The sequence below is a fragment of the Pteronotus mesoamericanus genome, unplaced genomic scaffold, assembly GCF_021234165.1.
Source record: "Pteronotus mesoamericanus isolate MK-2021 breed Mesoamerican mustached bat unplaced genomic scaffold, CSHL_Meso_final scaffold_232, whole genome shotgun sequence".
Taxonomy (NCBI): Eukaryota; Metazoa; Chordata; class Mammalia; order Chiroptera; family Mormoopidae; genus Pteronotus; species Pteronotus mesoamericanus.
Window position 1 is genome coordinate 2,160,143 of NW_026555311.1, and position 27,778 is coordinate 2,187,920.

Below are 27,778 nucleotides of genomic sequence, written 5' to 3' on the forward strand. Positions count from 1 at the left end.
GGTATTTGCCTAAGGAACTAAAAAATGGCAGATGATGTTGTTATACTGTTAACACTAGACAACAGGGAACTGTGGGAGAAGCTGATGGAACAATGAACTGTGATGTTAAGATCATCACCACATTCCTGAGAGACAAATACTATGAATGCTTCCAATTTCAGTAGGACCCACTACTGGAGAGAATGTGGAGCAGCCAGAACTTGCCTACACTGCTACTGGAACAGAAGCAAAGGAAGGGAATCTTCTGGAGACTGTTTGGAGGTGTCTGCTCAAGCTGACCACCATGAACTGGCCCACATGGAGACATGCACCACACAACATGACCACACATGTGAGCATCCTGAGCCCCACAGGCAGGAATGAATAAGAGCTCATTGCATGTTAGCCCCCTGCTACCCTCACATTCACCTCCTCACTCCAGCAGTAAACAGGCTCGGTTTCTTAACAAGCTGGTAGATGGGGATACCCCTAACTCTAGAAACAAAAGGCAGATGCCACCTAGAAGTTTATCTACAAGGGCTCAGGGAGTGGCGACTGCTGTTGAGGGGCAGTGAGCCAGGGACCGCCTGACAAAACATAGGGTATAATGCATTCTAGAAGGAAGGACCCACAAAGGGAGTGGGGACAACAGTGGATGAAATCTGGTCAACACGCTGAGATATACAGGATACAAAGAAAAGGCAGGGAAGAGCTGCTGCGTTACCTATGATACTAAAGGCAGGCAAGGGCCAGGGACAGACAGTGGCCTGCCTTGGGCCTGAATATGGGAAAGTGAATCTCTAGAGTGAATAAGTAATTTTTGATAAATAACGCACATATTTCCATCTTAAAACTATCTACATGTGCCTTTCTATGCAACACTAAATAAAACACAGAAACTCCTATCTGACGTTGTTTAGGGAATGGAGCTTTCAATTTCTGAAGTCCACACTTAGAGGCATGGTGTCTGTCTATAAGAATGTCCCACTGTCCCAACACCAGGTCAGCAAACCTCCCGTCTGGAGACCCGCTGATGTCATGGCGCTCACCTGACCCCACATGGCCCGTGTACTTGACAAGGCACCTCCCTGTCTCGATGCTCCATAGCAAAGCCGTGTGATCTGCAAAGTAAAACAAACAAGGAACTGAGCCATTGCTGACTACATGGTCTTTTTAATAAGAGTAAGATAAATATTCTAAAAATGAGAAGTTACATTACCTTGACTCTGATTATACTATTCTGTAATTCAACTGATCAAAGAAAACACATCTGAAAAGGATGGGAAAAGCTGGTGACTTATCTAAGGTCATTTGTGGGCAAGTGGAAAACCAGGGTCCCGAGTTCCTGATTCACTGTTACACTGACTAAACCCCCGTGGAGACTTAAATACAAAGGTCATTTACATCCTGGGTTCATTTTTGTGTGTGTGTGAAATATTAGAACTTTTCAGAATATCATGTGATATTCTAATGCAAATAGCATCTAAATACAGTTCTAAATTATTATCTATTTAATAAATATTCCTTTGGACCTTTCCACTTAAGGTCATAACAAAAAGATAAAAAGTAGACTTAATAGGAAAATCTGAAAAATAAATACTAATTAACTAAATGAGATGTCAGAGATATCAGAAATGATCTTTTTACTCTTATTAGTTATAATTTCCATAAAAAAAATTCTGGGTTGCTCACATATAAACAGAGTCTTAAATAAGAGAAAAAATATATTCATCATTCTAACTAGTTTTACATTTTCTATTTCCACGTGAAAAGGAGACTCTAGTAAGTAACCTGTCACAGCTGGAAAAGTTATTTCCAACAAGTGAACCACTATTTTTAATTTTAGGAATTTTTATCTGAAGGGGTATTAATTAGCTTTCAAAATACGCCCCTTCTTTAACGAGAAAACATGGGTCTCTCTACCACCCACCCTGTGAGTCCCACAGGCAAACTCAGGGCAGCAGCAGCATCACTCCCCTAACTCCTGGGACAGCAGCCCCCTCCAGAGAGCACAGAGCACTTCCCTCAACCACGCCTCACAAGTGGGAAAAATGTGAAATGTAGACGTACAGTTAGCTATGAATAACAAGAAGGCCAATAAAAAATAATACCTAATATATTGAAATGACATTCCACCTTCCACTGCCTCTAACAGTGATTCCTGAACATAGCTGGCTATATCCCATGGAGACAGACATGGCATCACACCCACGAGCTTCAGAAGGCCTGACAGGGGCATCTGAACTAAGCGCTAAGTCAAGGCTGAGCGCTTGATTTGAATGACTTGTTCAGCCACATGTCTGCTCCCAGGATCACTCTGCTACCTTACACCTGAAGGTCAGTCATTGAACCAGCTATTACGCAGCATGTGTGACAAGTGAAAGGGTGAGCTTTGGACTCACCAGCAGATGCGGTTCCCAGGACCACAGGCTGTGTTCTCGCCACACTCACATCCCAGATGCCATCCCTGTGGCCAATATATTCCTTCACGAGCTGGCACACAGCCCTTGACGTGGTGGCCTTGAAGCTGGAGACAATCTAAAATTGTGATAGGAAGAAGTATCGTAGACACTTTACTGAGCAAATGTTTTTAAGTGAAAAAAAGATGTTCTGAAAATGCATAAATCATTAAATAGACTATTTAAAACATTAAAGGAACACAACCTAAGTGCAAACAGTGGAACTCATTCGGCTGGGTATCACAAAGCAAGCATGAAGTCCTAACTAAGGCCCTAGAAGACATCCCCACCGCCAAGACCCCTACTTCTAAAACCATGTCCTACGATGGAAGAAAAGCCTATTTATGTGTTGCAAGTTACTCTTCAAAAAATTCAAATCATCAGACAAAATTTCCAAATTCTGGAAGGTATATCCCAAACCCTTAATACTAATTGCTTTCATTACTGGGGACTTTTGTTGTTTTTCTTTTTGCTTTTAGTAACTAGTATCAACCAACCACTTGCTACTAAGAGGAAAGCAACCCAAGGCAGGGAGAAACCAAAAGATGGCACCTCTGAACAGATGATCTGTCTAGAATTGCTTGTTGATCACGTGCTCAATGACTGTACCACGCAAGGAGGCAGCAGAGGGTGTTGATAGCAGCCCAGGAGTGAGCAGCACACAGTCTAATGGGAACAGACCTGAGTACCACACAGGCCACAGGACGGTGTGGGACTGTGTAGTGTGACACACACAGCAAACGACTCTCTCTTTCCTCATAAGGAAAAATAGAAAGTGTCTGAGGAAGACACAAATTAAACACAAAGAACTCTTCAGAGTCTGACTTTTAAACTGTTCTCAGATATAAAAATGGTTTTTCAGTTTTTAAGTAAGCCAGAACAAGGTAGATTAATCAGAAGACTAAAACTGTTGAATCAGATGAAAAAGAAAAAACTGCTGGTGTCAGACATCTGTTTTAAACTCTGATTTAGCAAAGTCCTAAAAAGATATCTCCGTCCATTCTTAGTGGAAACACAACCCACTGTTGCATCAACTAGGGTGTGAACACCAAGTTATTCCTGATACAGGAGGCAACTGAAGAAATGCATGAAGAGACCCATTCTCACCAACGTTGTAGATATATTCCATCTGACTCAGCTTAAATATGTAAGGAATTGCAAAAGGATCTGGTCAACCTCAAACCCATCATCACAATCTTCTTCTTTCTGAAAGCTCCTATCATATTTAAGCTAGCAAGGTTGTCCTTCCACATGGAAACATGCTTTTGCTGCAGAGGGGCCATTCATGTGTTAAATAATGTAACATTTACAAAAGAGGGAGTTAAAAAAACATGCAGTCTACCCCCACACCATAAGTGGTAGCAAGTTTAATCAAGTCTGCCATTTCTCACACAGACTATACGATTATGAGACATGAACTACTGGAGCTACATCTATCACTGATTCCATGAGAACAGTAAGGACTGAGGGGCACGCTGACTCATGAAAACCACATTTCTGGTGGAATTTTGAAAGGTAATAGGTAGTTCATGAACACTAACACATCACTCCAGGTACTGGTTCCTAGTGCCCGTTACATGGTGATCACTTCTTAACTTTGTTCTTAAAAGTGCTGACTTAGCCACAATTCCAAGGAGGCCCCATGAACTACTCAGAGGGAACATTCAAAAGAAGCACAAAGAAGCAATGAATGGACACTTACACCCATCATCCTAACTATCATTTTAACTGAGCTATCATCTACACTTGAACAAAATCCAATGTGTGAACAATTTCGTAAGCTTTCTTTCAAGTGATTTGCCAGTCAGACTCTTGCACCTGGCCTGCCTCCCTCCCAAGAAGCATTAGAGATAATCATCAGCCATCCAGGGAGCACAGACCTCTCCTGGTTTGCTCAATGAACTTCGGTTTTCCTCTACATCACCAGCCATGCTATCTACCTATCTGCTGAGTGGGGAAGAGGAAGTAATAAACCCCAGACCACAGTGTCTGCCTGTTGGGCCGTACTAGCCCTATTACCCAGACATGGACGGTATAAACTGGAATACATTCTGTTATCAGATCACTTCACACATTTCCAAATAATGTTACATATTTACACTGTTACTCTTTAAGATGGGTACACACACTGTGCACAATGCTATAAAGATCAGTACTCATGTGCTTATAAATGCAGATGAATTTCTAGTATCCAAAATGACTGGGCTTTAAATATCTCTAATATTTTTTTAAAGCAAAGTGTTCTTGTGCATATACCCTTACCTTTGCCCCAATCTTATTTTTCAATACTCATGGTAAGTGATAATTTTATATAATCCTTTCTTCCGCTACTTCAGAAATTACCAGAAAATCTGACATTCAAGACCTTACATTATATACATAAGCTGAAACCACTAAATAAACAATATAATTCAAGACAGTGTAACAAGAAGTTAAATGAGAAAAAACAGCACCTCGCTCCATTTAAGAAAAAAGTTAATATTAATTTATTGAAAACTTCAATTCTATTAAGTGTAAACTATGTAATACATAAAAAATTTTAATTAGCCACTTACATTCGAGTCATTAAAAAAAAACACGCAAGAAAATGTTAGCAATACTCAGACTCTTAACTAAGAATTACCAAAGACTTTCCAAATAAGCAGAAATAGCAGAAAGACCAGATGTCATGGAAAATAACTTTAAGTTCAAGGAACAAATTGGAAAAATATAAAGCTAAAAATGACTGTTTATGTCTTCATAGCAGACTCACCACAAATTTAAACTTTCCCTCAGGTTTAGAAAAGGAATGCACATTTTTTAAGGTTAAGTAATTAATTTACATTTTGTATATTCAAAATACTCTAAGTTGAGATGCATACAAAATCACCTCAAAATGTTACTCTTAATGGTACTCCCTTGTAGATAATTTCCAAATAATTAAATCCTACCACTTAATCAAAGTCAGACAACATAATCTAAGAAAAAAAATCAGCCCTAGCTGGTGTGGCTCAGCAGACTGAGCGCTGGCCTGCAAGCTGAAAGGGTGACAGTTCAATTCCTGGTCAGGGCACAGGCCTGGGTTGCAAGTCAGGTCCCCAGGGGTTGAGGGTGTAAGAGAGGCAACCAATCAATGTTTCACTGGTACATAAATGTTTCTCTCCCTCTCCTTCTCCCTTCCTTCCCCTCTCTATAAATAAATAAAATCTTTAAAAAAAGAAAAAGGAAAACACTACAAATGTCCCTATTTGCCTTAGAAACAGACCTTTGTTTTCTGGTCATACATAGTAAATTAGAGAAGGTGAATTAAAATGTAATTATAGCTCAGAACTTAATTTCACTGTAGTACACTCACTTATTAGCTTTCTCCAAATTCATATTACCTATATCAAGCCAAATAATAATATAAAATGTTTTTCCTCAAAGATATACTTAATGATGCATAATGTATTAATATCACAAGTATTAGTATCTAGGTTTCCACACTCTGTAGTCATTTAACAATGATATGCCTTCTAAAAATTGAATTTTCCTATACACTAGTTTATTTTTTTCTATCACACAATTCCAATTGAAAAATATGCAACTTAGAGTATACATGTGCCCACCTTACGTACCACATGGCTGGCCCGCAAGCCAGTGCCTTGCATACCTTGCTGGTGGAGGCCTTATAAGTGGTCTTCAGCTTCTGAGAAAGCTGGCTGGTACTGTGACTGGCTGCCAAGACAGAGAATCGACAATCAATACAGTCATACAACCAAGGAGCCACAAAATTCAGAGCAGGAACAGACTGCAGACATTAATGTGATTGTCCATTTCACATGGGAAAACAACACAACTAAGCAGGTTTGCCTGTCCATGCAAACATGGGGACAACAGCAGGACTGAAACAGGAGCCCGAGCTTCTAGGCACCTCCTTCTTTCCTCTATGTCCACACCTAAATTCTGGATTCAAGTAATGCTAACCACAAAAATCAAGTGAGTCATGTCCCACATTAAATTCCAAATCCCCTCCCCTTGTAATCTGCAGGGCCCCCTTCACAAGCATCCCCCTTACCTTTAGTTTTCAGTTGGCCCTTACTCAGCTCTGCCCCATCGATCACTTGTCCTTCTGCAGCTAAACGCTCATTAAGAGTCTCAATTTCTCTACGCACTGGAAGTAAAAAACATTTTCAAAAAGGTAAAGTATGTACTTTTTCTGTTTAAATATACCAACCATTTCTAAAACTTGAGCACATAAAAATGTTATATGTTGGTATTGTCTAAAAGACATGAATAATATCGTATAAACACGGTCACAATTTACTGAGTTCTCAAAAAACCTCAAGACATCATTCTAAAATTAGAAACTCCAATGCTCTTCCTACACAGGGAAGACATGATAGATACTATCAGGGTTCTCGCCAAGCAGAGTTCTTGGATTTCAATATAGTTCCTTTCCTTTCTACTTTATTCTATATGTTTAAAAACACTATCTTGATACTGTCGAAACTCAATGTAGTATTTACAGTCTAGCTGAGAACACTCAAATCAAGGGGGAAAAACATAAAATAAAAAAAAAATAACCATTGTTGCATGGCACCTTAGAGCTCCGAGTGAGGATTATATATAAAGAAAATTTAAAACTGCTGGAAAGTCATGAAAAATGAGTAGAAGTATGGGAACACAAGAAAGAATGAAGAGGAAGGACATCACCTATAAAGAGAATGAGTAGACACTGAAGGGAGATGTGGACATGGCTGTGCTTTAGACGCATGCTCCTAACCCCCACTGTTATCCACCCTGTACCGATGAGAAAAGAGGCCAGCCGGGGAAACAGACTCACCCAAGGGCATGACCTACTGCAGCCAAGCACCTAGACCCTGACTGGCCACAGCACTAAGGGTATATATGCTTACCATGCTGCCTCCCAGGTCTAGACAAGATCTGTTCAGGCTACAGTGAGATAAGCCGTCTAGGCTAAAGTACAAATGATATCAGTTAGAAAAAAGGCCAAGCACAAAAGGCTCTGAACAGATCCAGTCTGAGCAATTTCAACTCTATTTTACAGGCAGCAGGAAGCCACTGAACTGCCAGCATTAGTCACCAGTAATCCTACAGTTTTTCTTGAACTGCACAAATTCATAGAACACAAGGCCTTACATCACAATGGAAACTCAACAACCCTCAGGTCCATACAACTCTAATACTTAATTTAAAAAAAAAACAAACGCACTTAAATCAGATGCAGTACATGGTACTTAATAAATAACTTTTACTTTATAAAAAGATGGAATAATTTTTCGCCCTCTGTAAATTTTCAAGATGAACTTAACAAGAAAAATCCAATATCAAAACATTAAATTTTCCAATAGCAAAGTTTAAATCACATAGGATTATACTCTCATCGCTGATGGTCCAAACATACCACTTAGTTCTAGAGTGAAAATATGTTAATAATGTAAAAACTGTTTATTAGTATTCAATTTTTGGAATCAACTTATAAAGCATGAAAAACCTAATTACAGTTAAAAATTCTGTAAACATAAACCCCATAAAATAACAAAAACTAGAAAGTAATGGAGCAGTAAGCAGTAAAGGTTGTGTCATTTACTAACATTTCATAGCCAAGCACAACTGCACATGGCCTCAAGTTGACACAGCAAAAAACAGAAGTAGATTAAGTTTATAAAAATTATCACTAGAGCCCTGGCCGGGTTGCTCAGTTGGTTGGAGCGTTCTCCCATATACCAAAAGGCTGCAGGTTCAATCCCTGGTCAGGGTACATACTCATACCTAGGTTGCAGGTTCAGTCCCCAGTCAGGGCACGTATGGGAGACAACCAATTGATGTTTCTCTTTCTTTCTTTTTCTTTCTTCGCCCCCACCTTCCTCTCTCTCTAAAATCAATAAAATATATATATCCTCTGGTAAGGATTAAAAAAAATTTTTTTCATTTAAAAAAAAAAATCTCTAAAGAAAAAAATATATAGCAAATGTTTTCCTTTGCAAGGTGGGATAGGCAATGGCAGATATCTTTTCTTTGTATACTGCCTGATTTTTTAAGGCAGCGATTTTCATAGTCAGGGGCACTGACCTCTTTTCCCTTAGACTGTCCAATTAAAAAAATGACAACAGCCAACACAACAATAGCTGTTTGGTCTCAATGAATCAAAATTATGCTTAAGCACCCAGTCAGACAGGCAAAAAATACATTTCTTGGTGTGTCACATAATTTTAGTAATTAGCTTATGTATGCCATGAGATAAAAAAGTTGAAAACTGCTGCATTAAGGAAATGAAGGCATTGCTTCTAAATATTTTGTAATTAAAAAAATATTTTTTTTAATTAAAACAAATCGAAAACTTTTTCTTCAATTACAGTTTATATTCAATACTATTTTATATGTTTCAGGTGAATAATTTTTTTTTTTTTAAACCAAAGACAAGGCCCTAGCTGGTGTGGCTCAGTGGATTGAGCCCGGGCCTGCGAACCAAAGGACCGCCAGTTCAATTCCCAGTCAGGGCACATGCCTGGGTTGCAGGCTAGGTCCCCAGTGCGGGGCGCATGAGAGGAAACCACACACTGATGTTTCTCTCTCTCTCTCTCTCTTTCTCCTTCCCTTCCCCTCTGTCTAAAAATAAATAAAATCAATCTTAAAAAAAAAAAGAAAAGAACTAAAGACAAGATGGCCAACTTCAAGGATCCAAAGACTTGAACCACATTCCCTGCACAGGAACGTGTTTTTTTTCCCCTTCCCTCATTGTCTCCTCCCATCTAGTACCATTACAGTTAAAGACATCTGCATTTTTAGCATTTTACCCATTTATTATTACTTTTTTAATAGTCAAGAATTTCTGCATGTAAGAGATTAGTAGAGTTTACCAGACTTGAAATATGCAGATGTTGAAGTAATAGGTATCTTGTGCTTTAAAGCATTGTGGCAGGATTGTACTTATTATAAGCAAATGAATCAAACAACTATTTAAATTACAAGTAAAACCTAAAAATGAACCAAAGTGAAAAGGAAAACTTCCACGCAGTATCTTTCCATTATAACCTGTTATTTAAGGGAATACAAGTGATTTGTTCTATACAGGATGTAAAACCTGTTCCAAATTACTCTTCTTCAGTCCTGCCTGCCGAGAATTCAAATGTAACTGTGACATAGCAACCATTCCCAGGTATATTGACAGGTTATTTGTGATCTTAGAATACACAGGTGACATAAATAAGGCATGACAACTGAAATGGTAGATTCATTTACATTGTTTATATTTCTTTATGACCAGGCCTTCAGCGAAGGTCAGTTTTCTAAAAACCAAGTAATGTCTTCCTACCTATCTCCATGTTAATAATGCAAAAGCTGTTTATTAGTATTCAATTTTTGGAATCAACTTATAAGGCATGACCCAGGCAGCCCATCCTTTCCACACACCCATAAGTGGGAGTCAGAGATGCACTAGAAAGACTGCCTGCTGCTGACAAAGGAAGGAGAAAGGGCTTCAAGCAAAGGAGTGTGGCAGGCTCAAGACACTGGGAATGCCAGCAAGAAGGTGGGACCACTGTCTTCACTGCAAGTAACTGAAATCTGCCACAATTCAAATGAGCAGAAGATTCCTTCTCATACCTCCAGAAGGAATATAGCTCTGCCCACTCCTGATTTTAGTCTGCAGTGGTGTAAGGTAATGAACTGTGTTATTGTAAGCCACTAAACTTAATATAGCAGCAAAAAAAGAAAACAGGGCTTCCGCTCAAGATGGAGGCATAGGTAAACATGACTTGTCTCCTCAAATACCACAGCAAAACTTTTTACAACTAAACTATAAAACAATTATTACCCAGAACCGAAAGAAAAATCAGGCTGTATGGAAGTCTGACAACCAAGGAATTAAAAGAAGTGACATTCATTCAGATGGGTAGGAGGGGAGGGGACATTAAGACACGGAACGGGTGGATCCCAAACCCGCGTGTGGTGTATAAAAATCAGGAGGGATATCTCAGGAGTGAGGGATCCCAGCACCACACCAGACCAGCCAGTTCAGGGTTCCAGTGCCAGGAAGATAAGTCCCCATAACTTCTGGCTATAAAAACCAGTAGGGGTTGGAGCAGGAGGAAAAACAATGGGATTCTCAGGCATTGCCTCTTAAAGGGCCCACAATGGACTTAGGCCTTACTCAGTCTCATTCCTGCTGGGCTCCAGGAACAGGGCAGCAGCATGAAGTGCACCATGGCATAGAAGGAGAAACTGAAGTATATGACATCAGGGCAAGTGCCAGGAGACAGCCTCCTCCTGGACAAAACTCCAGAGCCCAGGCAGTGGCCACCGTTCCTTTTTGAGCCGCACGCCCCCCCCCCCCCCCCCCCGCTGCCCACACAGAGACACAGAGCAGTAGTAGCACATCTGAGACTCCATCAATCTGGTTCACACAGGCTGCCCTGCCCTGATGATTACCTAAGGCTCAGCCCATCCAACTTACAAATGCACTTTTTTACATCAGAGAGGGAGTCAAAGAAGCTCTACCTAATACATACAAACAAACACAGGGAGGCTGCCAAAATGAGGAGACAAAAGAAATATGGCCCAAATCAAAGAACAGAACTCCAGAAAAAGAACTAAACAAAAAAAGGAGGTAACCTACCTATCAGATGCAGAGTACAAAACACTGGTTATAAGCATGCTCAAGGAACTCACTGGGTATACCCAGGCAGAAACGAAAGTTACACTAAGTGAAATAAAGAAAAATTTATAGGGAATCAACAGTGGAGAGGATGGAGCTAAGAATCAAATCAATGATTTGGGACATACGGAAGAAAAAACATTCAATCAGGACAGCAAGAAAAAAAAAAGATTCCAAAAAAATGAGGATAGTGTAAGGAGACTCTAGGACAACTTCAAATGTACCAACGTTTGAATCACAGGGGTGCCAGAAAGAGAAGAAAAAGAGCAAGAAATTGAAAACTTATTTGAAAAACTATTTAAAGAAAACTTTCCTAATTTGGTGAAGGAAATAAGACATACAAGTTCAGGAAGCACAGACAGTCCCAAACAAGATAGACCCAAACAAGACCCCACCAAGACATACCATAATTAACATGCCCAAGGTTAAAGATAAACAGAGAATCTTAAAAACATAAAGAGAAAAGCTGAGTGTTACCTACAGGAGAGCTCCCATAAGAGTGTCAGGTGATTTCTCAAAAGAAACTTTACAAGCTAGAAGGGTGGCAAGAAGTATTCAAAGTGATGAAAAGCAAGGATCTACAACCTAGACTACTCTATCCAGCAAACCTATCATTTAGAATCAAAGGGAATAAAGTGCTTCCCAGACAAGGTAAAGCTAAAGCAGTTCATCATCACCAAGCCATTATTATACGAAATGTTAACGGGACTTAATTTAAGAAAAAGATCAAGACTACGAACATTAAACTGGCAATAAATTTATAAATATCAACAAATGAATCTAAAACACAAACTAAGGAAACAAGCAGAGCAGAAACAGAATCACAGATATGGAGATCATTTGGAGGGTTATCAGCTGGGAGCGAGAAGGGGGAGAATCGGGGAAAAGGTACAGGAATTAAGTAATACAAATTGGGAGGTTCAGAATAGGCAGGGGGATGTTAAGAACAGCACAGAAAATGGTGTAGTCAAAGAATTTATATGTATGACCCATAGCCATGAACTAAGAAGGGGGAGGAAATGCTGGAGGGAATGGGGGATGCTGGGTGGGATACAAATAAAATACATTAAAAAAAAAAATACAGTGATGAATGTCCAGACATCAATATGACTCACAAAGACTTTTAAGTGAAAAATTATAAAAATATACTGAGACCAGAAATACTCACATTCTAAGTTTTCAATATAAAGGTTTTCAAATTCTCTTTCTATTTGACCAAACAGTTCCAAGAGTGTACTGCGAACTGACGAAGGCAGTTTAGAATCCTGGAGAGAGGGAAGACTTTGTTTAAAATGCATGAATGAATGAGACACTGAATTCAAGTACCAATATACTTTTTCAAAAGTGAATTTTCTTGCCCTGGTCAATGTGGCTTGGTTCGAGTGTCATCCTGTAAACTGAAAAGCACGCGTTCAATTCCCAGTCATGGCACATGCCTAGGCTGTGGTTCAGTCCCCAGTCGGGGTGTGTGTGAGAAGCAGATTGATGTCTTCTCTCACATCTATGTTTCTGTCCTCCTCTTTCTCTCTCCCCGCCCCCGTTCTCCTCTCTCTTAAATAAATAAGTAAACAAGCATGTCCTCAGGTGAGGATTTTTTTAAAAAGTCAATTATCTTATCTTAGGCTCATCTTAAATCTTCACACGTTTTATTTCTTATACATAAAATACTTAAAGAACTTAAAGTTTCAAATTTCTATGGATAAAACTAGAATCACATTGTATGAATGGTTACTTAGGATAATATGGGATTCAAGAATAAGCACTTCTTCAAAACAATATAACTTTTCTTGTTATAAAGGAAGAAATAAGCATACTTTATTTAAAAACTTGCAAATTTATGGAAAAGGCATGCAGTTCTCATAAATAAAATATTATAAATAGCTTTTAAGTTCTATCATATAGTATCATAAATTTTAATGTGATGTACTAATAGAAAATGTGCCTCAAAGAGTCCTCATGTCCACTGTGCTTCAAGCAAAGTATCTCCTATTACTCTACGTAATACCTAAAAGATTAAAAGATTATTGAGAAGACAGAAAAGAGAAAAATCTCACCTGTAAAAGCAAAACATGTGTCAGTTAAATGAAAGCATTACCATGTAAGTCCCAGTAAGTTCCTCGTACCTGCGTGCCACAGCACATGCTCTGCACACCTCTGTCTCAATTAAAACTCATGAGAAATCAAATGGGAACAACCAACATCTCACCTGAATTTTTAGGTATAGTCAAAAAAGTAAGCAGTATCCTAGGCACCAACTGTGTTGACAAACATTTACCTTCCAGACACTGCTAATAACAGGGAGACTAACCCAGTCTACATTCTGCTGTAATCTCCTGAGGACATGGTCTATAATCAGGGGGTGTCCAACCTGCAGCCCACGGACCATATGCAGCTCAGGATGGCTATGAATGAGGCCCAACACAAAATTGTAAGGATGGCTATGAATGAGGCCCAACACAAAATTGTAAATTTACTTAAAACACTGAGTTTTGTTTTGTTTTGTTTTTTTGTCATGACATATTTCATGTATGGCTCAAGGTAACTCCTCTTCTTCCAGTGTGGCCCAAAGATGCCAAAAGGTTGGACAGCCCTGGTCTATATAGTATAGTATTTTCTATGTGACCTCATCCCAGCAGAGTATTTTCAAACAAAATTCTTAACAAATACTGCAGCATTTCTAAATTAATGTTTTAACACTTAACTGCTGTCAGTGTAATTTTCTAAGTGATTTTCCAAATTTATATGCAGCACAAACTTTTTAATGTCTGAGTTGTAAATAAAAAGGTACATATAATATTTATTAAATTCCTTCTCAGAGTAATTTTTTAGGAAGACAAGAATTTTAGACAAAATGATCTCTAATGACATATGCATTTTGGCAGTATGTTTTGAAGTAATCACAGAATGCTCAAGTACATTTTACAAGCTACTTGAAAATATATGTGAAGCCACTTGTTTACAAACGGAATCTGGCAGAACTGGTTCATGCAGCCTCTCTCAATTCCCATTTAAAATACCAATAAAAACATGGGAAAAAAAATAAAAACTTAGCCCTGGCTCGTGTGGCTCCATGAACTGAGTGCCAGTCTGCGAATGAAAAGGTTGCTGGTTCAATTCCCAGTCAGAGCATGTGCCTGGACTGCGGGCTGGGTCCCTAATTGGGGGTATACGAGGCAACCTATCAACGTTATCTCGTGCATGTTTCTCTTCCTCTGTTTCTCATTCCCTTCCCCTTTCTCTAAAAGTAAATAAATGTTTAAAAAAAAAGAAAAAACTTAGAGTAACCACGAAAAATAAAGTAAACCATCACAATTAATGTTTAACACACTGTCTTCCCAGCCTGTGGCCTTTGCACAGTCTCTTCCCTCTCCATGGCATGTTCTTCCTGAACCCCACATTCAGTTAGCCCTCCTCATAAGTGTCACTTGTTGGAAGCTTTTCTGATTCCCAAGGCCAAATCTCCTCTTATGTTTATCAATTTCAACTCACCTACACCCATAATATTTTAGATCCTTATTCGGCCACTGAAATGTTACATTTACTTAAACAGTAAATGCCTCTTAATATAAAATGCATTTGTAATGACAAAACTAACATATCACCATTAACATCACTTGATAAAGACAATCATGAAACAACATGAAGTGAAATGAGAACTTTTCCACTAGAAGGCAACAGGGGCTGAGTAAGCGCTCCCGACAGAGTTCCTCCTGACCTTTCCTAACAGCTCTGCTCATGCCATTTGACTCCACAGGTCCTGGACTGAAGAGCTGAACTTCTAGTATCACTTGAGAAAACTCATGACAGACAAGCTACTAATTCAGTAAAGCTCATAAAGGGATTTGCATTTTACCACAGCAGCCTGAACCTGGATACAGGACCATCAGTGCTCCATGCACACAGATTCAGTAGCCCTCTGCAACTACAGAGCTCCCATCCCTGCACTAAACACTGCTTTCCAAACTACTTCCAACTCATGAATCTAAGAGGTTAACTTACTACAGGTCCTTTACACTAATCTTCACTATTGATACTACTCACCAACAACTCAAAGAAAATGACTGAAACCTCATGTACAGAGTGCTGAACTACTGTTCAACTCAAACCCACTGGTAATCAACCACCTGTACTCTCAGACCTCTCGGCTTTAACCCACCATGCCAGCTGCTTGTGCCCCACACCATCGCTTCCATCCTCCCGCTGCTAAACCAGGTAAAGCACCTCACACCAGCCATCCAGGACACTGTACTCATCAACAGGTAGGCACCTTCTAAGGAACGCTGGAGATGCCACAATGAAGGCTGAAGAGCAGTGCTAGGCTGTGCAACTCAGAAACTCCGAATGGCCTTCATAAAGGGTTACCCTGAGATGCAATCACCCAACTCATGCTACATCACAATGGAGGGCAGGCACTCAGAAAGCCAAGAGAAGAACACATGTACCTCATATGGGAGTTCATGCTAGGAGATGCTAGTGAACGTTGTATAATTTTCACGTCTAGAAATATAAGAATATCTAACAATTAAAAAAACATGCCCTGGCCAGTGTGGCTCAGTTGGCTGAGGCACTGCCCCGTAACCAAAAGGTTGCAGGTCTGATTCCCAGTCAGGGCACATGCCTAGGTTGCGATTTCAATCCCTGGTCCAAGTGTAAACGATCCCCAGTCTGGGCACATTTGGGAGGTAACCAACCAATCAATGTATCTGTCACACATCGATGTTTCTCTCTCTCTCTAAAAAAGCAATGAAACAAACAAACAAAAAGTCCTCAGGATGAAGATAAAAATAAATTTTAAAAAAATTTAATTAAAATACATATCTTAGACTATTTACCTGCACGGTCCAAAATTTTTTAAATTTCTCAGTGTTACAAGAGACACAGGAGGCTTGTGGCTCACATATCTGATAGCACAGATCCACAACAGTCCATCACAGAAGGTCTACTGCATGGCTTTGGTTCATACATTCACTTTCCTCAGTGTTACACACTGTGTTCCCCCAAACTCATACGTGGAATTCCTGACCTGGAGCACCTCAAAATGTGACTGTATTCAGAACTACATTGATTAAGGTAAAATGGAATCATGGGGGGGGGGGGCGCGTGAGGGGGCCCTAATCGAATCTAACTGGTGCTCTTATCAGAAGAGTAGATTAGGACACAGATACACACAAAGGGATGATCATATAAAACACAAACAGGAAACAACCATCTAGTAGAAGCCAAAGAAACAGGACTCTGGAGAAACCAGCCCTGCCCACATCTTCATCTCCAACTTTCTGCTTCCAGGAGAGTGGGAGAATAAAGTCAAGTCCCCAAGTCTATGTGGTACTTTGTTATGGCCACCCAAGCTCACTAACATACTAAGAATATCAAAGCCATTTTGAAGGCTCCTTAAAGTCCATGATTTTATTTCTAACACTAAGTTAAAATTTAATTTCTTTTAGAAGACAGAACCAGGTATTTGTTCATTTATCCATGCATTCAATATATATTAACAGGGTTATAACTGAGTATTTACTACATGCCAGCAACTGCACTAGGTTCTGAATGTGCACTGCTGCCCTCCTAGAAGCTACACCCTATGGGCCCAGACATCAGCATCCCAAGCACGGATCTAACATGATCCAATGTTCAATGAGTCAATTTCTCAGATTTCAGCCTTATTTTTCTGTAACATTATGGCAGATGAGTGTTATAATTGTGAAGGAATGATCATAAAACATATGTATATATTTTTCTACATATGTTTATATATACTAATATAAACAGATATAGCTACAATTTATTTTACTATCAAATATACTTGTATTTAGGTTTCACATTATTCATTATAAACTAACATTTTTATCAAAATAAACTAGAAAAAGTATTTAAAACTTATCTTTATCAGTAAAATATTAGTTCATTCAAACGGAACATCAAATTATCAGAAAGACTTGTAATGTGATCAACAACAGATGACACACTCACTACAGCAAACTGAGGATAAAGCCAAGAAAACTCACTGAAAGATCTGAATCCAGAAACTCTCCAGAGAACAGAAAGAGATCACTGAAATGATATTTATTCTCTTTTTCTTGAGACTATCAGACAGACAACCAAAGCTTGCACCATAGAATAAAAACTACACTGCAGAACAGCACGAAGAAAAACTGATCCAAACTGCCCACACACTTTATTATTATAATAAACTGTACTGTAAAAACATTAACCTGGGATTTGAATCCTGTCACTGTGTAGGTTGCTATATTGGACAGCAGTTTTAATTTTGGGGATGGGGGAGCTGGATTTGTTTTAGATTTTTTGGTAACCCACACTTTTTCTCTATTTTAGAGGCCCTGTATATTTGGTTATTTCTGGACTACTACAAACATGCTCAGCATTAACTTACTTGTCCTTCCAACATTTCTCTTGGCAGACCCGTCCTCTCCTGCTCCGAGCTGTTAGTTCTTCGTATAGAAAGGCTATGGGATTTGCGTTTTTGTTTTGCTTGGCGAGCAGCTGAACAACTCCCGCTTTCTGTGGGCATTACTTCCACAAGGTGATATCCTGGTCACTCCAGCAATAAGCTAGACAAAAGCAGGAAAAACAAGTATACTTTATTTCTGATTATAGCAAACTGAAGAAAAAGGAGTGGACAAGACAATGACTACTTTTAATTCCAAACTTCCTTAAGATGGTTAACATTTTACTGTGTAATTTAGAATATGACAACACGTTTTAAAATAGAGAACACAGCCTTTGTTAAAGAGGTAATTTTTTTTTTATCAAATTTCATTAAGATGTTTTAAAAATCAAACAGCAATGGAGAGCCTAAAAAACAGAACAACTCTTCCTTATCCAACTTTCCCCAGGCTCAGCCTACTCCCCAGGGGAACCAATTCTTACTACATGTCCTAGACTACAGATTATAGAGCAGCAATTTTCAACTGGTGTGACATAAGAATTTTTAAAACATGCAATACTTGACTTATTAGTCAGGGGCACTGACCTCTTTTTCCCTTAGACTGTCAAATAAAAAAATGGCAACAGCCAACACAACAACAGCCATCCCATGTGAATAAATCAAAATTATATATATTTTTGTCAGACTGGCAAAATATATTTTTAGTGTGCTGCAGAATTTTAGAAATTAGTTTGTGTGTGCCAGAAGATGAAAAAGGCTGAAAATCGCTGTCCTAGAGAAATATAATGCAAGTCACACATGCAACTGCTAATTTTCTATTAGTCACATTTTTAAAAAGTAAAAACAGGTGAAATTACTTTCACAATGATTTATTTAACCCATATGTCTAAAATAGTTTCATTTTCGTCAATGCAAAAAATACTAATGGGCTCAGTCTGTACGCTTCAAACTTCAATGTGTATTTCATACTCACAGCATGCTCAGCTGGAACCAGCCGTGTTCCAAATACTCCCCTGTGGTCAGGGGTTCATGAGACAGGACAGATTTTCATTTACCCATTTTAGATACTACCTACTTATTTCTTGCTATCAATTCTTCCTCCCAATATAACTATATCACTGTTAGTTAATATAATTTTAAGTAACATACACATAACATTTCCTTTCTCAACTGCAGATTCACATTTTGGACATTTTTTGCTCTTACTGATCCTTCCTTCTCCCAATATGGTATTGGTAATTCATGTAATTTTAGGTAATACACTTACGTATATTCCTTCTTTAACTACTAACCCTATCTTTTGATCCTCTCCCTTCCCCACTTTACTTTGTAAGAACTGCAAGTATGCCACCTTTTCTTGAGCTCTACCCCACAACCTACCCATTTCCCAACTTTTGTTCTATCATCTGTGTTGTAAATGAGAGCACAGAGTATGTGTCCCATGGAGATTTTGAGCTTAATACCCTTGAAATCCACCCAAGTTGCTGCCCGCACCAATAATTACTTCCTTCTGAGTCTGGGTAGTATTCCACAGTACAGATGTACTACAATTTAACCATTCACCTACTGCAAAAAGAAAAAAAAAAATCGGTTCTTTCCAAATTTTTACTACTACAAGCAAAGCACTATGAACAGTAATACACAGGTTTTGTGTGAACCACGGTTTCCATCTGTTTTGGATGAATGCCCAAGCATGAGATTGTTGGCATATATGGAAAATGTATATTTCATTTAAAAAAAATTACTGAGAAATAATTCAGACACCATATAAATCACTCCCACAGCCAACTTTAGACAGCCACTAAGTCATTTTCTCTACATTTAAATTTTCCTATATTGGCCATTTCGTATAGATAAATTCATACAATTTAGAGCCTGGTCTATTGTGAGTATTTTTTACTTAGCATGTTTCCAAGGCTGATCCATGTCACAGACTGTATTGGCAATTTCTTCCTTTTTATTGCCAAATATACCATTTTTTACTTAATCCTTCATCAATTGATGGACAGTGAGTTGTTTCCATTTTTAAGTTACTATGAATAGTACCACTGTGAACATTAGCATGCAAGTTTTTGTGTGCATTTATGTTTTCATTTCTCGTGTACACACCTAAGGATGGAATTTCTGGGTCATAAGGTAACTATGTTAAACCATGTTTTTGTTTTTTTAGAAACTATCAAACTATTTTTCAGAGTAAAATATATTCCCATCAGCAATGTATGAGAGATTCTGTCTTTCGCATCCTGCCAGCATTTGATTATCTCACTATTTTTAATTTTAGTTGTTCCTATCAGTGTGTAGTATCTTGTCATGGTCTGAATTAGCATTTCCCTAGTCGCTAGTGATATTGAAAAGCTTTTTGTGTGATTACTTGCTGTCCATATACCCCTTCAGTAAAATGTCTCTTCATGTCTTTTGTCTATTTTTCTAATACAATTGTTTGGATTTTCACTGCTAAGATTTGAGAATTATTTATATATACTTCATATGAGTTGTCAAATATAGAGATTGTAAATAGTTTATCCCCTTCTGTAACTTGTCTTTTCAGCCTACAATGCTTTTTCACAAAGCAAAACTTGGTTTGAGGAAAACCAACTGATCAATTATTCTTTTATTAATCATATTTTGAGTCATGTCTAAGAACTTTTCACCAACCCGAAATGCCAAAAACTTTCTCCTGTTTTCTTAAAATTTTACTTAAAACTATACTTAAATTTATGAGTTATTTTGGGTTTTTATAAGGTGTGAGGTTTAGACCAAGATTTTGGGGGTTTTGTTTTTTTCCTGGTATTACCCAATTATTCCAGAACTATTAAGTTAAGGACTACCCATCCTACACTGATCTAAGAAAGTTTGGAATATTGGTCAAAAATAATTGGCTACATGTATGTGATATTTATTCTTGGTTCTCTATTCTGTTCTGCTGATCTATGTAATATACCCCTCTGCCAGTACCACAGTCTTGACTACTGTGCTGTCTTGAAATCAGCTAGTGATTCCTAAGTTGTCTTAACTATTCTAGCTCTTTTGCTTTTCGACCATATAAGCTGAAAACAATCTTTTCCATATCTACAAAAATCCTGATGGGGATTTTAATAGGAACTGTGCTTAATCTGTTCATCAACTTGGAGGGAATTGGCATCTTTATGATGTTCAAACTTCTAATCTATGAACAGAGTTTATCTCTGTTTATTTAGATCATCTTTGATGTCTTTCCTATTTTGCAGTTTTCTGCATGAAAGTCCTCCATATATCTTTTCAAATTTACACTTGTTTAATTTTTTTGAGCAACTTTAATATATTTTTATTTCCGTTTCCACATGTTAATTGCTAGTATATAAAAATACAGTTGGGCCCTGGCTATTGTGGCTCAGTGGACTGAGCACCAGCATGTGAACCAAAGGGTCCTCAGTTCGATTCCCAGTCAGGGCACATGGCTGGGTTGTGGGCCAAGTCCCTGTGGGGCATGCACAAAAGGCTACCACACACTGATGTTTCTCTCCCTTTCTCCTTCCCTTCCCCTCTAAAAACAAAATCTTTAAAAAAAAAAAATACAATTGGCCCTGAGCTGCATGGCTCAGTGGGTTGGGTGCCATCCCACAAACCAAAAGGGTGCTGGTTCAATTCCCAGTCAGGGCACATACCTGGGTTTCAGGCCAGGTCCCGGCTGGGAGTATGCAAGTGGAAACCTATTGATGTTTTTCTCACACACTGTTTCTCTCCTCCTCTTTCTCCCTGCCTTCCCTCTCTCTGAAAATAAAATAAAATAAAATAATTCAGTTTCTCACCATTAAGTATGATGCTAGCTAGCTGCAGATTTTGTAAATATTTATCAGGTTGAGAAAGTTCCCTTCTATTGTTTGTTTTCTGAGCATTTCAGGAATGAGTGTTGAAATCTGTCATGTTTTTTTTCTTAATATGATTGTGTGGATTTTCCTTTTTAACCTGCTAACAATTACACAAGTACTGTGTAATATAACATGATATGCAGTATCAGTTTATCCACTGAACTCACTTGACCACAGTGCACAATTCATTGTTTGTTCTCTCATTTTATTTTTTCCTACCTTCTTGTGGGTTACCTGAACATTTTTTTAAATTTCATTTTGATGTATCTATACTATAGTTTAAATATATCTTGTAATTTTTTCTACTAACTGTTGTAGGTATGATATTTTCACAATGTATCATAGTCTACTGATTATCAACATTTTATCAGTTCATGGTAAAAGGCAGAAACCTTACTTCCTCTTGTCCCTCTCTTCCAACCCTAAATATCTGCTCTACATACAAAGAGAACCACATCAGGCACTTACATTTCAACCTTCAAACATAATGTAAAGAGGAGACATCTATTGAATTTACTGATATGTTCGCTCTTTCCATTGTTAATTCTTCCTTCCTTGCATTCCCACACTCCGTCACTTTTCTGTTTAGAGAATTTCCTCTATTTATTTTTTTAGGGTAGGCCTGCTAGGGACAAATCATGTGAAGAAGTTTTCCCTTGACATATTATTCTGAGTTGACAGTTCTTCTCCTTCAGCACTTGAAAAATGTGTCACTTCCTTCTGCCATCCATAGTTTCTGATAAGATATCCACTGTAATTGAAATTGCTTTTCTATTATAGGTAAATTGACATTTCTCTCTCTGCGTTTATTGTCTAGTTTTCAGAAGTCTGTGATGTGTTTTAGCATGGATTTCTTTGAGGTTTTCCTGTCTGGGTTCCACTAAGTTTCTTAAAAACTGTACGTTTATGGCTTGCCAAGTTTAGAAAATACTCAGCTAGTATCTCTTCAAATATATTTTGAGCCCCACTGTCTTTCTCCTCTCTTTCTGGGATTCTGATAACAAGAATGATAGGTCTTTTTGTTAAAGCACCCCATGTCTTTGAGATTGTTAATTTTTTTTTCAATCTGTTTTCTCTCTGTTGTTCAGATTGGGTAATTTCTAGTGTTTGTCTTTAAGGTCAGATTCTTTTCTGTGCCCTCTCCATTCTGCTATTAAGCCATCCACTGGTCTAACATACTGTATTTTTCAGTCCTGAAATTTCCATGTTTCTTCTTTATATCCCACATTTTCTTCCTGAGATTATCTAGTTTTCATTTGTTTCAAGGGTTAAAATAGTTGTGTGATGGCTGCTTTAAAATCGTTGTCAAATAATTTTAATATCTGTCATCTCTGTGTAGCTGTCAGTTGATTTATTCTCAGGTTTAGATTTTCCTATTTCTGCATGTACATATGACCTTTTCAATTGAAGCCTCAACATTTTGGGAATTATGACTATCAGACTTCAGATCTGACTTAAGTCTTCTGCTACAGCAGGCCTCTGCTGACACTGCACCAGCAGGCAAAGATGGGCACGACCTTGACTCTGCCAGGTAGACATGGAAGGTCAGTGGCAGCTGGGAGTTTCCCACTCAGCCTCCATTGACCCTGGGTGGGGTAAGAGTTCAGCCACTTCCTTGAACTCTGCTCACACCACCCTAGCTGGACCAGGGTGATTCCTCAGTTACTGCACCCTATGCAGTATCACTAGTACCTAGTGTGGTGAAATTCCAGACTCTACTAGGTTTCCTGTGATGCCACCCCAGCAGGAAGAGTTACTACCCTGCAGAGATGAGACTTCTAGCCCTTCACATGGCCTTCTCTGATAACACCCAGCAGAGTGTCACTTCAATACAACTGGTGAAGGTAAAGGTCTAGTTTTCCCATCCAGCCCTTGACAGCAAAGGTGAGGGTGAGAGCTGCAGTGTTTTCTAAATGTTCTGTCTGATGGACTCTCTCTTTCCTGGTCTTTTGGCTAGAGAGCAGGCTTCTTCTCGGGGCTTTCTGTCTGAGCCTTTTAGTGTTGTGGTTTGCTAGCTTCTCCAGTCTCAGTCGGGGATATATGCGGCAAAAAGAAAAGCCAGGGAACTCAGCTCTGGGTCATTTCTCAGGTGCCAATATATCTAATCAGTCTACTTTCTTCTCTCCACCTTTCACTCTTATATTTGTTTTATATATAATGTCCAGCGTCTTTAGCAGTACTTAGGGAGAGGAACAGGAAAAGGACATCTGCTCTATCTTTCTGTAAGTTCAAAGCCAGATCACCTTCTGTGCCTCACATTGTATGTGCAGGCCTTTTAAAATGGCAACGAGGTCTCACTTTACAGCACAGGAAGGCATTCAAATTGGTCAGTTCTGCATGAGTAGATTTTAAAATTTTGAAATTCATTAATTTATTAAAACTATTTTCTATAACATTATGTAGACAAATGTAACTCCAATCTAAAAATTAGAAACTTAAAAATAGGAAGATACTTGTAATTTTTTTCTAAAATTCTTGTTTTTTTTTAATCTATTTCTCTCACTTTTTAAAAAGTCACCCTTTATTCTTATATTCTATTTTTTAAGATTTTATTTATTTATTTTTAGAGAGAGGGGAAAGGAGAGAGGGAAACATTAATGTGTGGTTGCCTCTTGTGTGCCCCCCTGCTGGGGACCTGGCCCACAACCCAGGCATGGGCCCTGACCGGGAACTGAACCAGGAACCCTTTGGTTCACAGGCCAGTACTCAATCCACTATGCCACAGGGCTATTTCTCTCACTTTTTGGTATTTTATTTGTTAAAACAAGTCACTAGGCCAACCCAGATTGAGGCAGAGAGCAAAAAGACTTCATCTCTGGATAGGAGGAAAATGAGAAAGAATTTGTAGCAATCTTTAATCCATCACACCTTATTTCACTTGCAAATTTTGGCTCTACACTTATAATAACATTTTGTTTCCCTAAGAAATATCAGTGAATAGAAGTATATATTTAAATACTTAGTGGAATACATGGATATAAATAATTAAGTTAAACACCTCTCTCAGAAGGAAATCCATAAGAGAATAAAATGGTTAAGAACACAGGTTTTATGGTCATACAGACTTTAATCCCCTCCACCAACTCTTCTAAAGATTGGGTCCTTTTCAGCATAAAGCCTCAGCTTAAACGTTACCCCCTCAAAAAGGCTTCCATTGACTACCGCTAGCCCTAGCACTTCACGATCCTAACTACATCTGTACTTAGATCTTATTTGTGGTTTTCTCACTCAGTGAATGCTTCCTACCCTACATCATCAATACTATGAGAACTGGGATGTGGCTATCTGTGTTCACTACTGTATTTGTAGGGCCTACCATGTTGCCTGACATAAATACATCCTCCAGGAGTTGATGAATGTGTAAGTGAATGAATGAATGAATGAATGAATGAATGAAGTGAATGAATGAATGAATGTAAGTGAATGAATGAATGTGAAAGTGAGTGAATGAATGAATACACAGCTAGTCCACTGACTAGCTGTGTAATTTTGGTCAAGTAACTTGACCACATTCCTAAGGCTTAGTTTTGTCATCTTTAAAACAGGGATAATAACAACACTTATTTCATGAAAGTCATCTATCAAATAAATACTTGTTAAGTGTGTAGATGAGCTAGGTACTAAGAATATAGTAGTGAAAAAAACAGGCTTTGTTCCTACCTTCAGGTTGCTTAGAGTTGGGTTTTAAACCAGACATTAAACACAGAATCTCATAACTTATTATAGAAATTATAAATTATAATTTAAATAAATTATGGTGAGTACTCTGAAAGAGATATACAAATATTATGAGACCAGATATTAGCTACAGTCAGAAAGGTCACTGTAAGAAATTGTCATTTAAATTGAGACTGAAGAATTAGTGGGAAATGGAAAGGGACAGAAACTGTGTGTGCAAATGCCCTGAGCTGGGAATGAGACTGTTTAATCAGAGATACTAAAAATAGGTAATGTGGCTACAACAGAGTAAGTAAACAATGGAGAGAATGCTGCAAGGTAAGCCAGACAGACAGGCTTAGATTCTGCTTTTTTACATTTAGGTTTTATCCTAAAATAATTGATGAGCCACTTAAACATTTTAAACAAATGACACTAGATTTGCGTTAAAAACCAGTCTGGTTGCTATGTAAAAATACATGTAAATAACAGGTGACTAGAAAAAGGGAAGCTACTCAGGAAGTTACTGAAGTAGTCTAGGCGATTAACGATGACAGTTAAGATAAGAGGGCAGCCCTTGTTAGTGTGGCTCAGTGGACTGAACACCAACCTACAAACCAAAGGGTGTCCGGTTCGGTTTCCAGTCAGGGCACATGTTTTGGTTGTGGGCCAGGTCCAGAGTAAGGGGCGTGCAAGAGGCAACCACACACTGATGTTTCTCTCCCTCTCCTTTTCCCTCCCTTCCCCTCTCTCTAAAAAATAAATAAATAAAATCTGAAAAAAATAAGAATACAAGAATAAAGCAGCGTGATTTTTTTAAAAATATCACACATAGATGTTTCTTTCCCTTTCTCCCTCCCTCCCCCTCTGTCTAAAAACAAATAAATAAAATCTTAAAAAAAAAAAAAAAAGATTACAGGACAGATGATCGGATTTGGGGACCAGGGGAACAGGTGGGGAAGAGAGGGGTTAGCAAGAAAAGCCCTCATTTCTGAGGCAAGAGGTAGGTGAAATGGAGGCCAGGCCACTGAGATGAGGCAGCAGATTTGGAGAAGAAATCAGGAACTAAACACTGAACGTACTATGTTTGCAATGCCATTAAATAGCTAAAATAACAAGAACACAGGAGGTATACAGATCTAGAGGTGAAAAGAGAACTAGACTTTATTTCTCTATCTGTCAGAAGTCTACATTTAAAGTAGATGGGAATTTTGACCCCATCAAGCCTCTAGATCCAATGCCTTCCGATGTCAATTTCTTTGCAAGAAGTAAAGTTTATAATACGTATTTCTGGTGAAATAGGCAATACAAAATCAAACTGATGGTCCCTTCAATGACATATGCAAACACTGTTTCTGATTTCAACGACAGAACAAATCTTTAGATGAATTTAGATCTGAAAAATCTGAGCTACAGAAATTAGAAATGGCTGGCCTAGGCCAATTGGCTCAACTGGCTGGAATGTTCCTTGTACCAAGGGGTTGCAGGTTCAATTCCTGGTCAGGGCACATGCTTGGGTTGCAGGAGGCAACTGATCAACGTTTATCTCCGTTATCTATGTTTCTCTCTTCCTTCCTCATTCTGTGAATCAGTGAGCTTAGCCTCGGGTGAGGATTTAAAAAAAAAAGAAAGGAGGGAGGGAGGGAGTGAGAAAGGGAGGGAGAGAAATTAGAGATGGTTGAAATAAAGGCATAAAGAAAAACTCAAAATGGCAGAATCTGTAATTGGTTAATTTTGTACAGAAAACAAAGACTATTGATATTAAATTCAACAAATTTGAATATAACAAATCTATACTGTGCAATAATTCATATGACCCCCATTGAGGAGTATTTCATTGTTTTTTTAAATGGAAACATATAAAAATTGGCCAAAAAAATCAAACTAACTTAATGGAATCTTCCCCAGAAATTATATTCATGAAAATATAGGAAGGAGAATATAATTATCTTTTTTGGTGATTATACGTATTAATAACTTCATAAAGCCTATCAGTTACCAAAATCATTAACAGAGATTTACCAGTTACCTTGCAATTTATGTTTTGCAAAGGGATGAAAATATCACAACACAGTGAAAGTTGTCCTGATAGAGCCTCAAAGAAAAAAGGAGACTTTTCCTTTAGACATTTAAATCAAGCAAATAAAACAGTAAAGGTTTCTCTTTCTTTCAAGAACTTGGGCAGAAGCATTCTGTTAAGTATAAACTGGAAAGTTAATGCACTACCAAGAGTCTTTCAGTTGGTTTCAGAAAGTACAGAAACTGCAATACCAACCATCCTTTCACATCACAGTGGATTTTCTCTCTTAATATCACACCTCTGGTTTTTCCAGCCACTATATCTTCAGTAGGAAATTATCAGTCTTCTTCACAACTGATTTTTAAAATCCTAACATTCTGCCTTTAATTGAGTTTTTAACCCCTCACTCATTTCTATGAACCACATCGTGCTCTTGGCTTTGCCAATTTGTTTGTCACTTCACAAAACAGTCCATTCGCAGGCAGTCTTTCACCATTGATTAATTTCCAAGCAAATATATATTTCAACCTATTATAAATTATAAATCTGGAAGAGATTTTGGTTCTCCAAAACCTGGCATCAAATGAAGATTTTTCATACTGAGTGATTCTATCTTTTTGTAACTTTCTAAACTCTGTGCAGTCAAACTTCAGAGATAGGTTCATGTGCCTATGCTGTACACTGTGTATTAACACTAAAATATTATCTAGCAAATTGAGGTTCCAACTTTTCCTCTAATTTCTTCAGCTATAGTTCACCATTCTTTGATAA

The 27,778-nt window shown here is 38.2% G+C and overlaps 1 protein-coding gene across 3 annotated transcripts in view; it reads right to left on the reverse strand.

Annotated features, from left to right (window-relative positions):
• Positions 1–27,778, reverse strand: part of WDR37 (WD repeat domain 37) — a 64,242-nt gene that overhangs the window by 32,919 nt on the left and 3,545 nt on the right. For all 3 annotated transcript variants that reach the window (XM_054591588.1, XM_054591586.1, XM_054591587.1), the window contains exons 2-7: positions 17,468–17,645; positions 12,245–12,341; positions 6,475–6,570; positions 6,070–6,134; positions 2,382–2,517; positions 1,029–1,100 (exon numbers count right to left, since the gene is read on the reverse strand). In XM_054591588.1, the coding sequence (XP_054447563.1) occupies positions 1,029–1,100; positions 2,382–2,517; positions 6,070–6,134; positions 6,475–6,570; positions 12,245–12,341; positions 17,468–17,605 (604 nt within the window). In that variant the 5' untranslated portion in view covers positions 17,606–17,645. The remainder of the gene's footprint in view (positions 1–1,028; positions 1,101–2,381; positions 2,518–6,069; positions 6,135–6,474; positions 6,571–12,244; positions 12,342–17,467; positions 17,646–27,778) is intronic.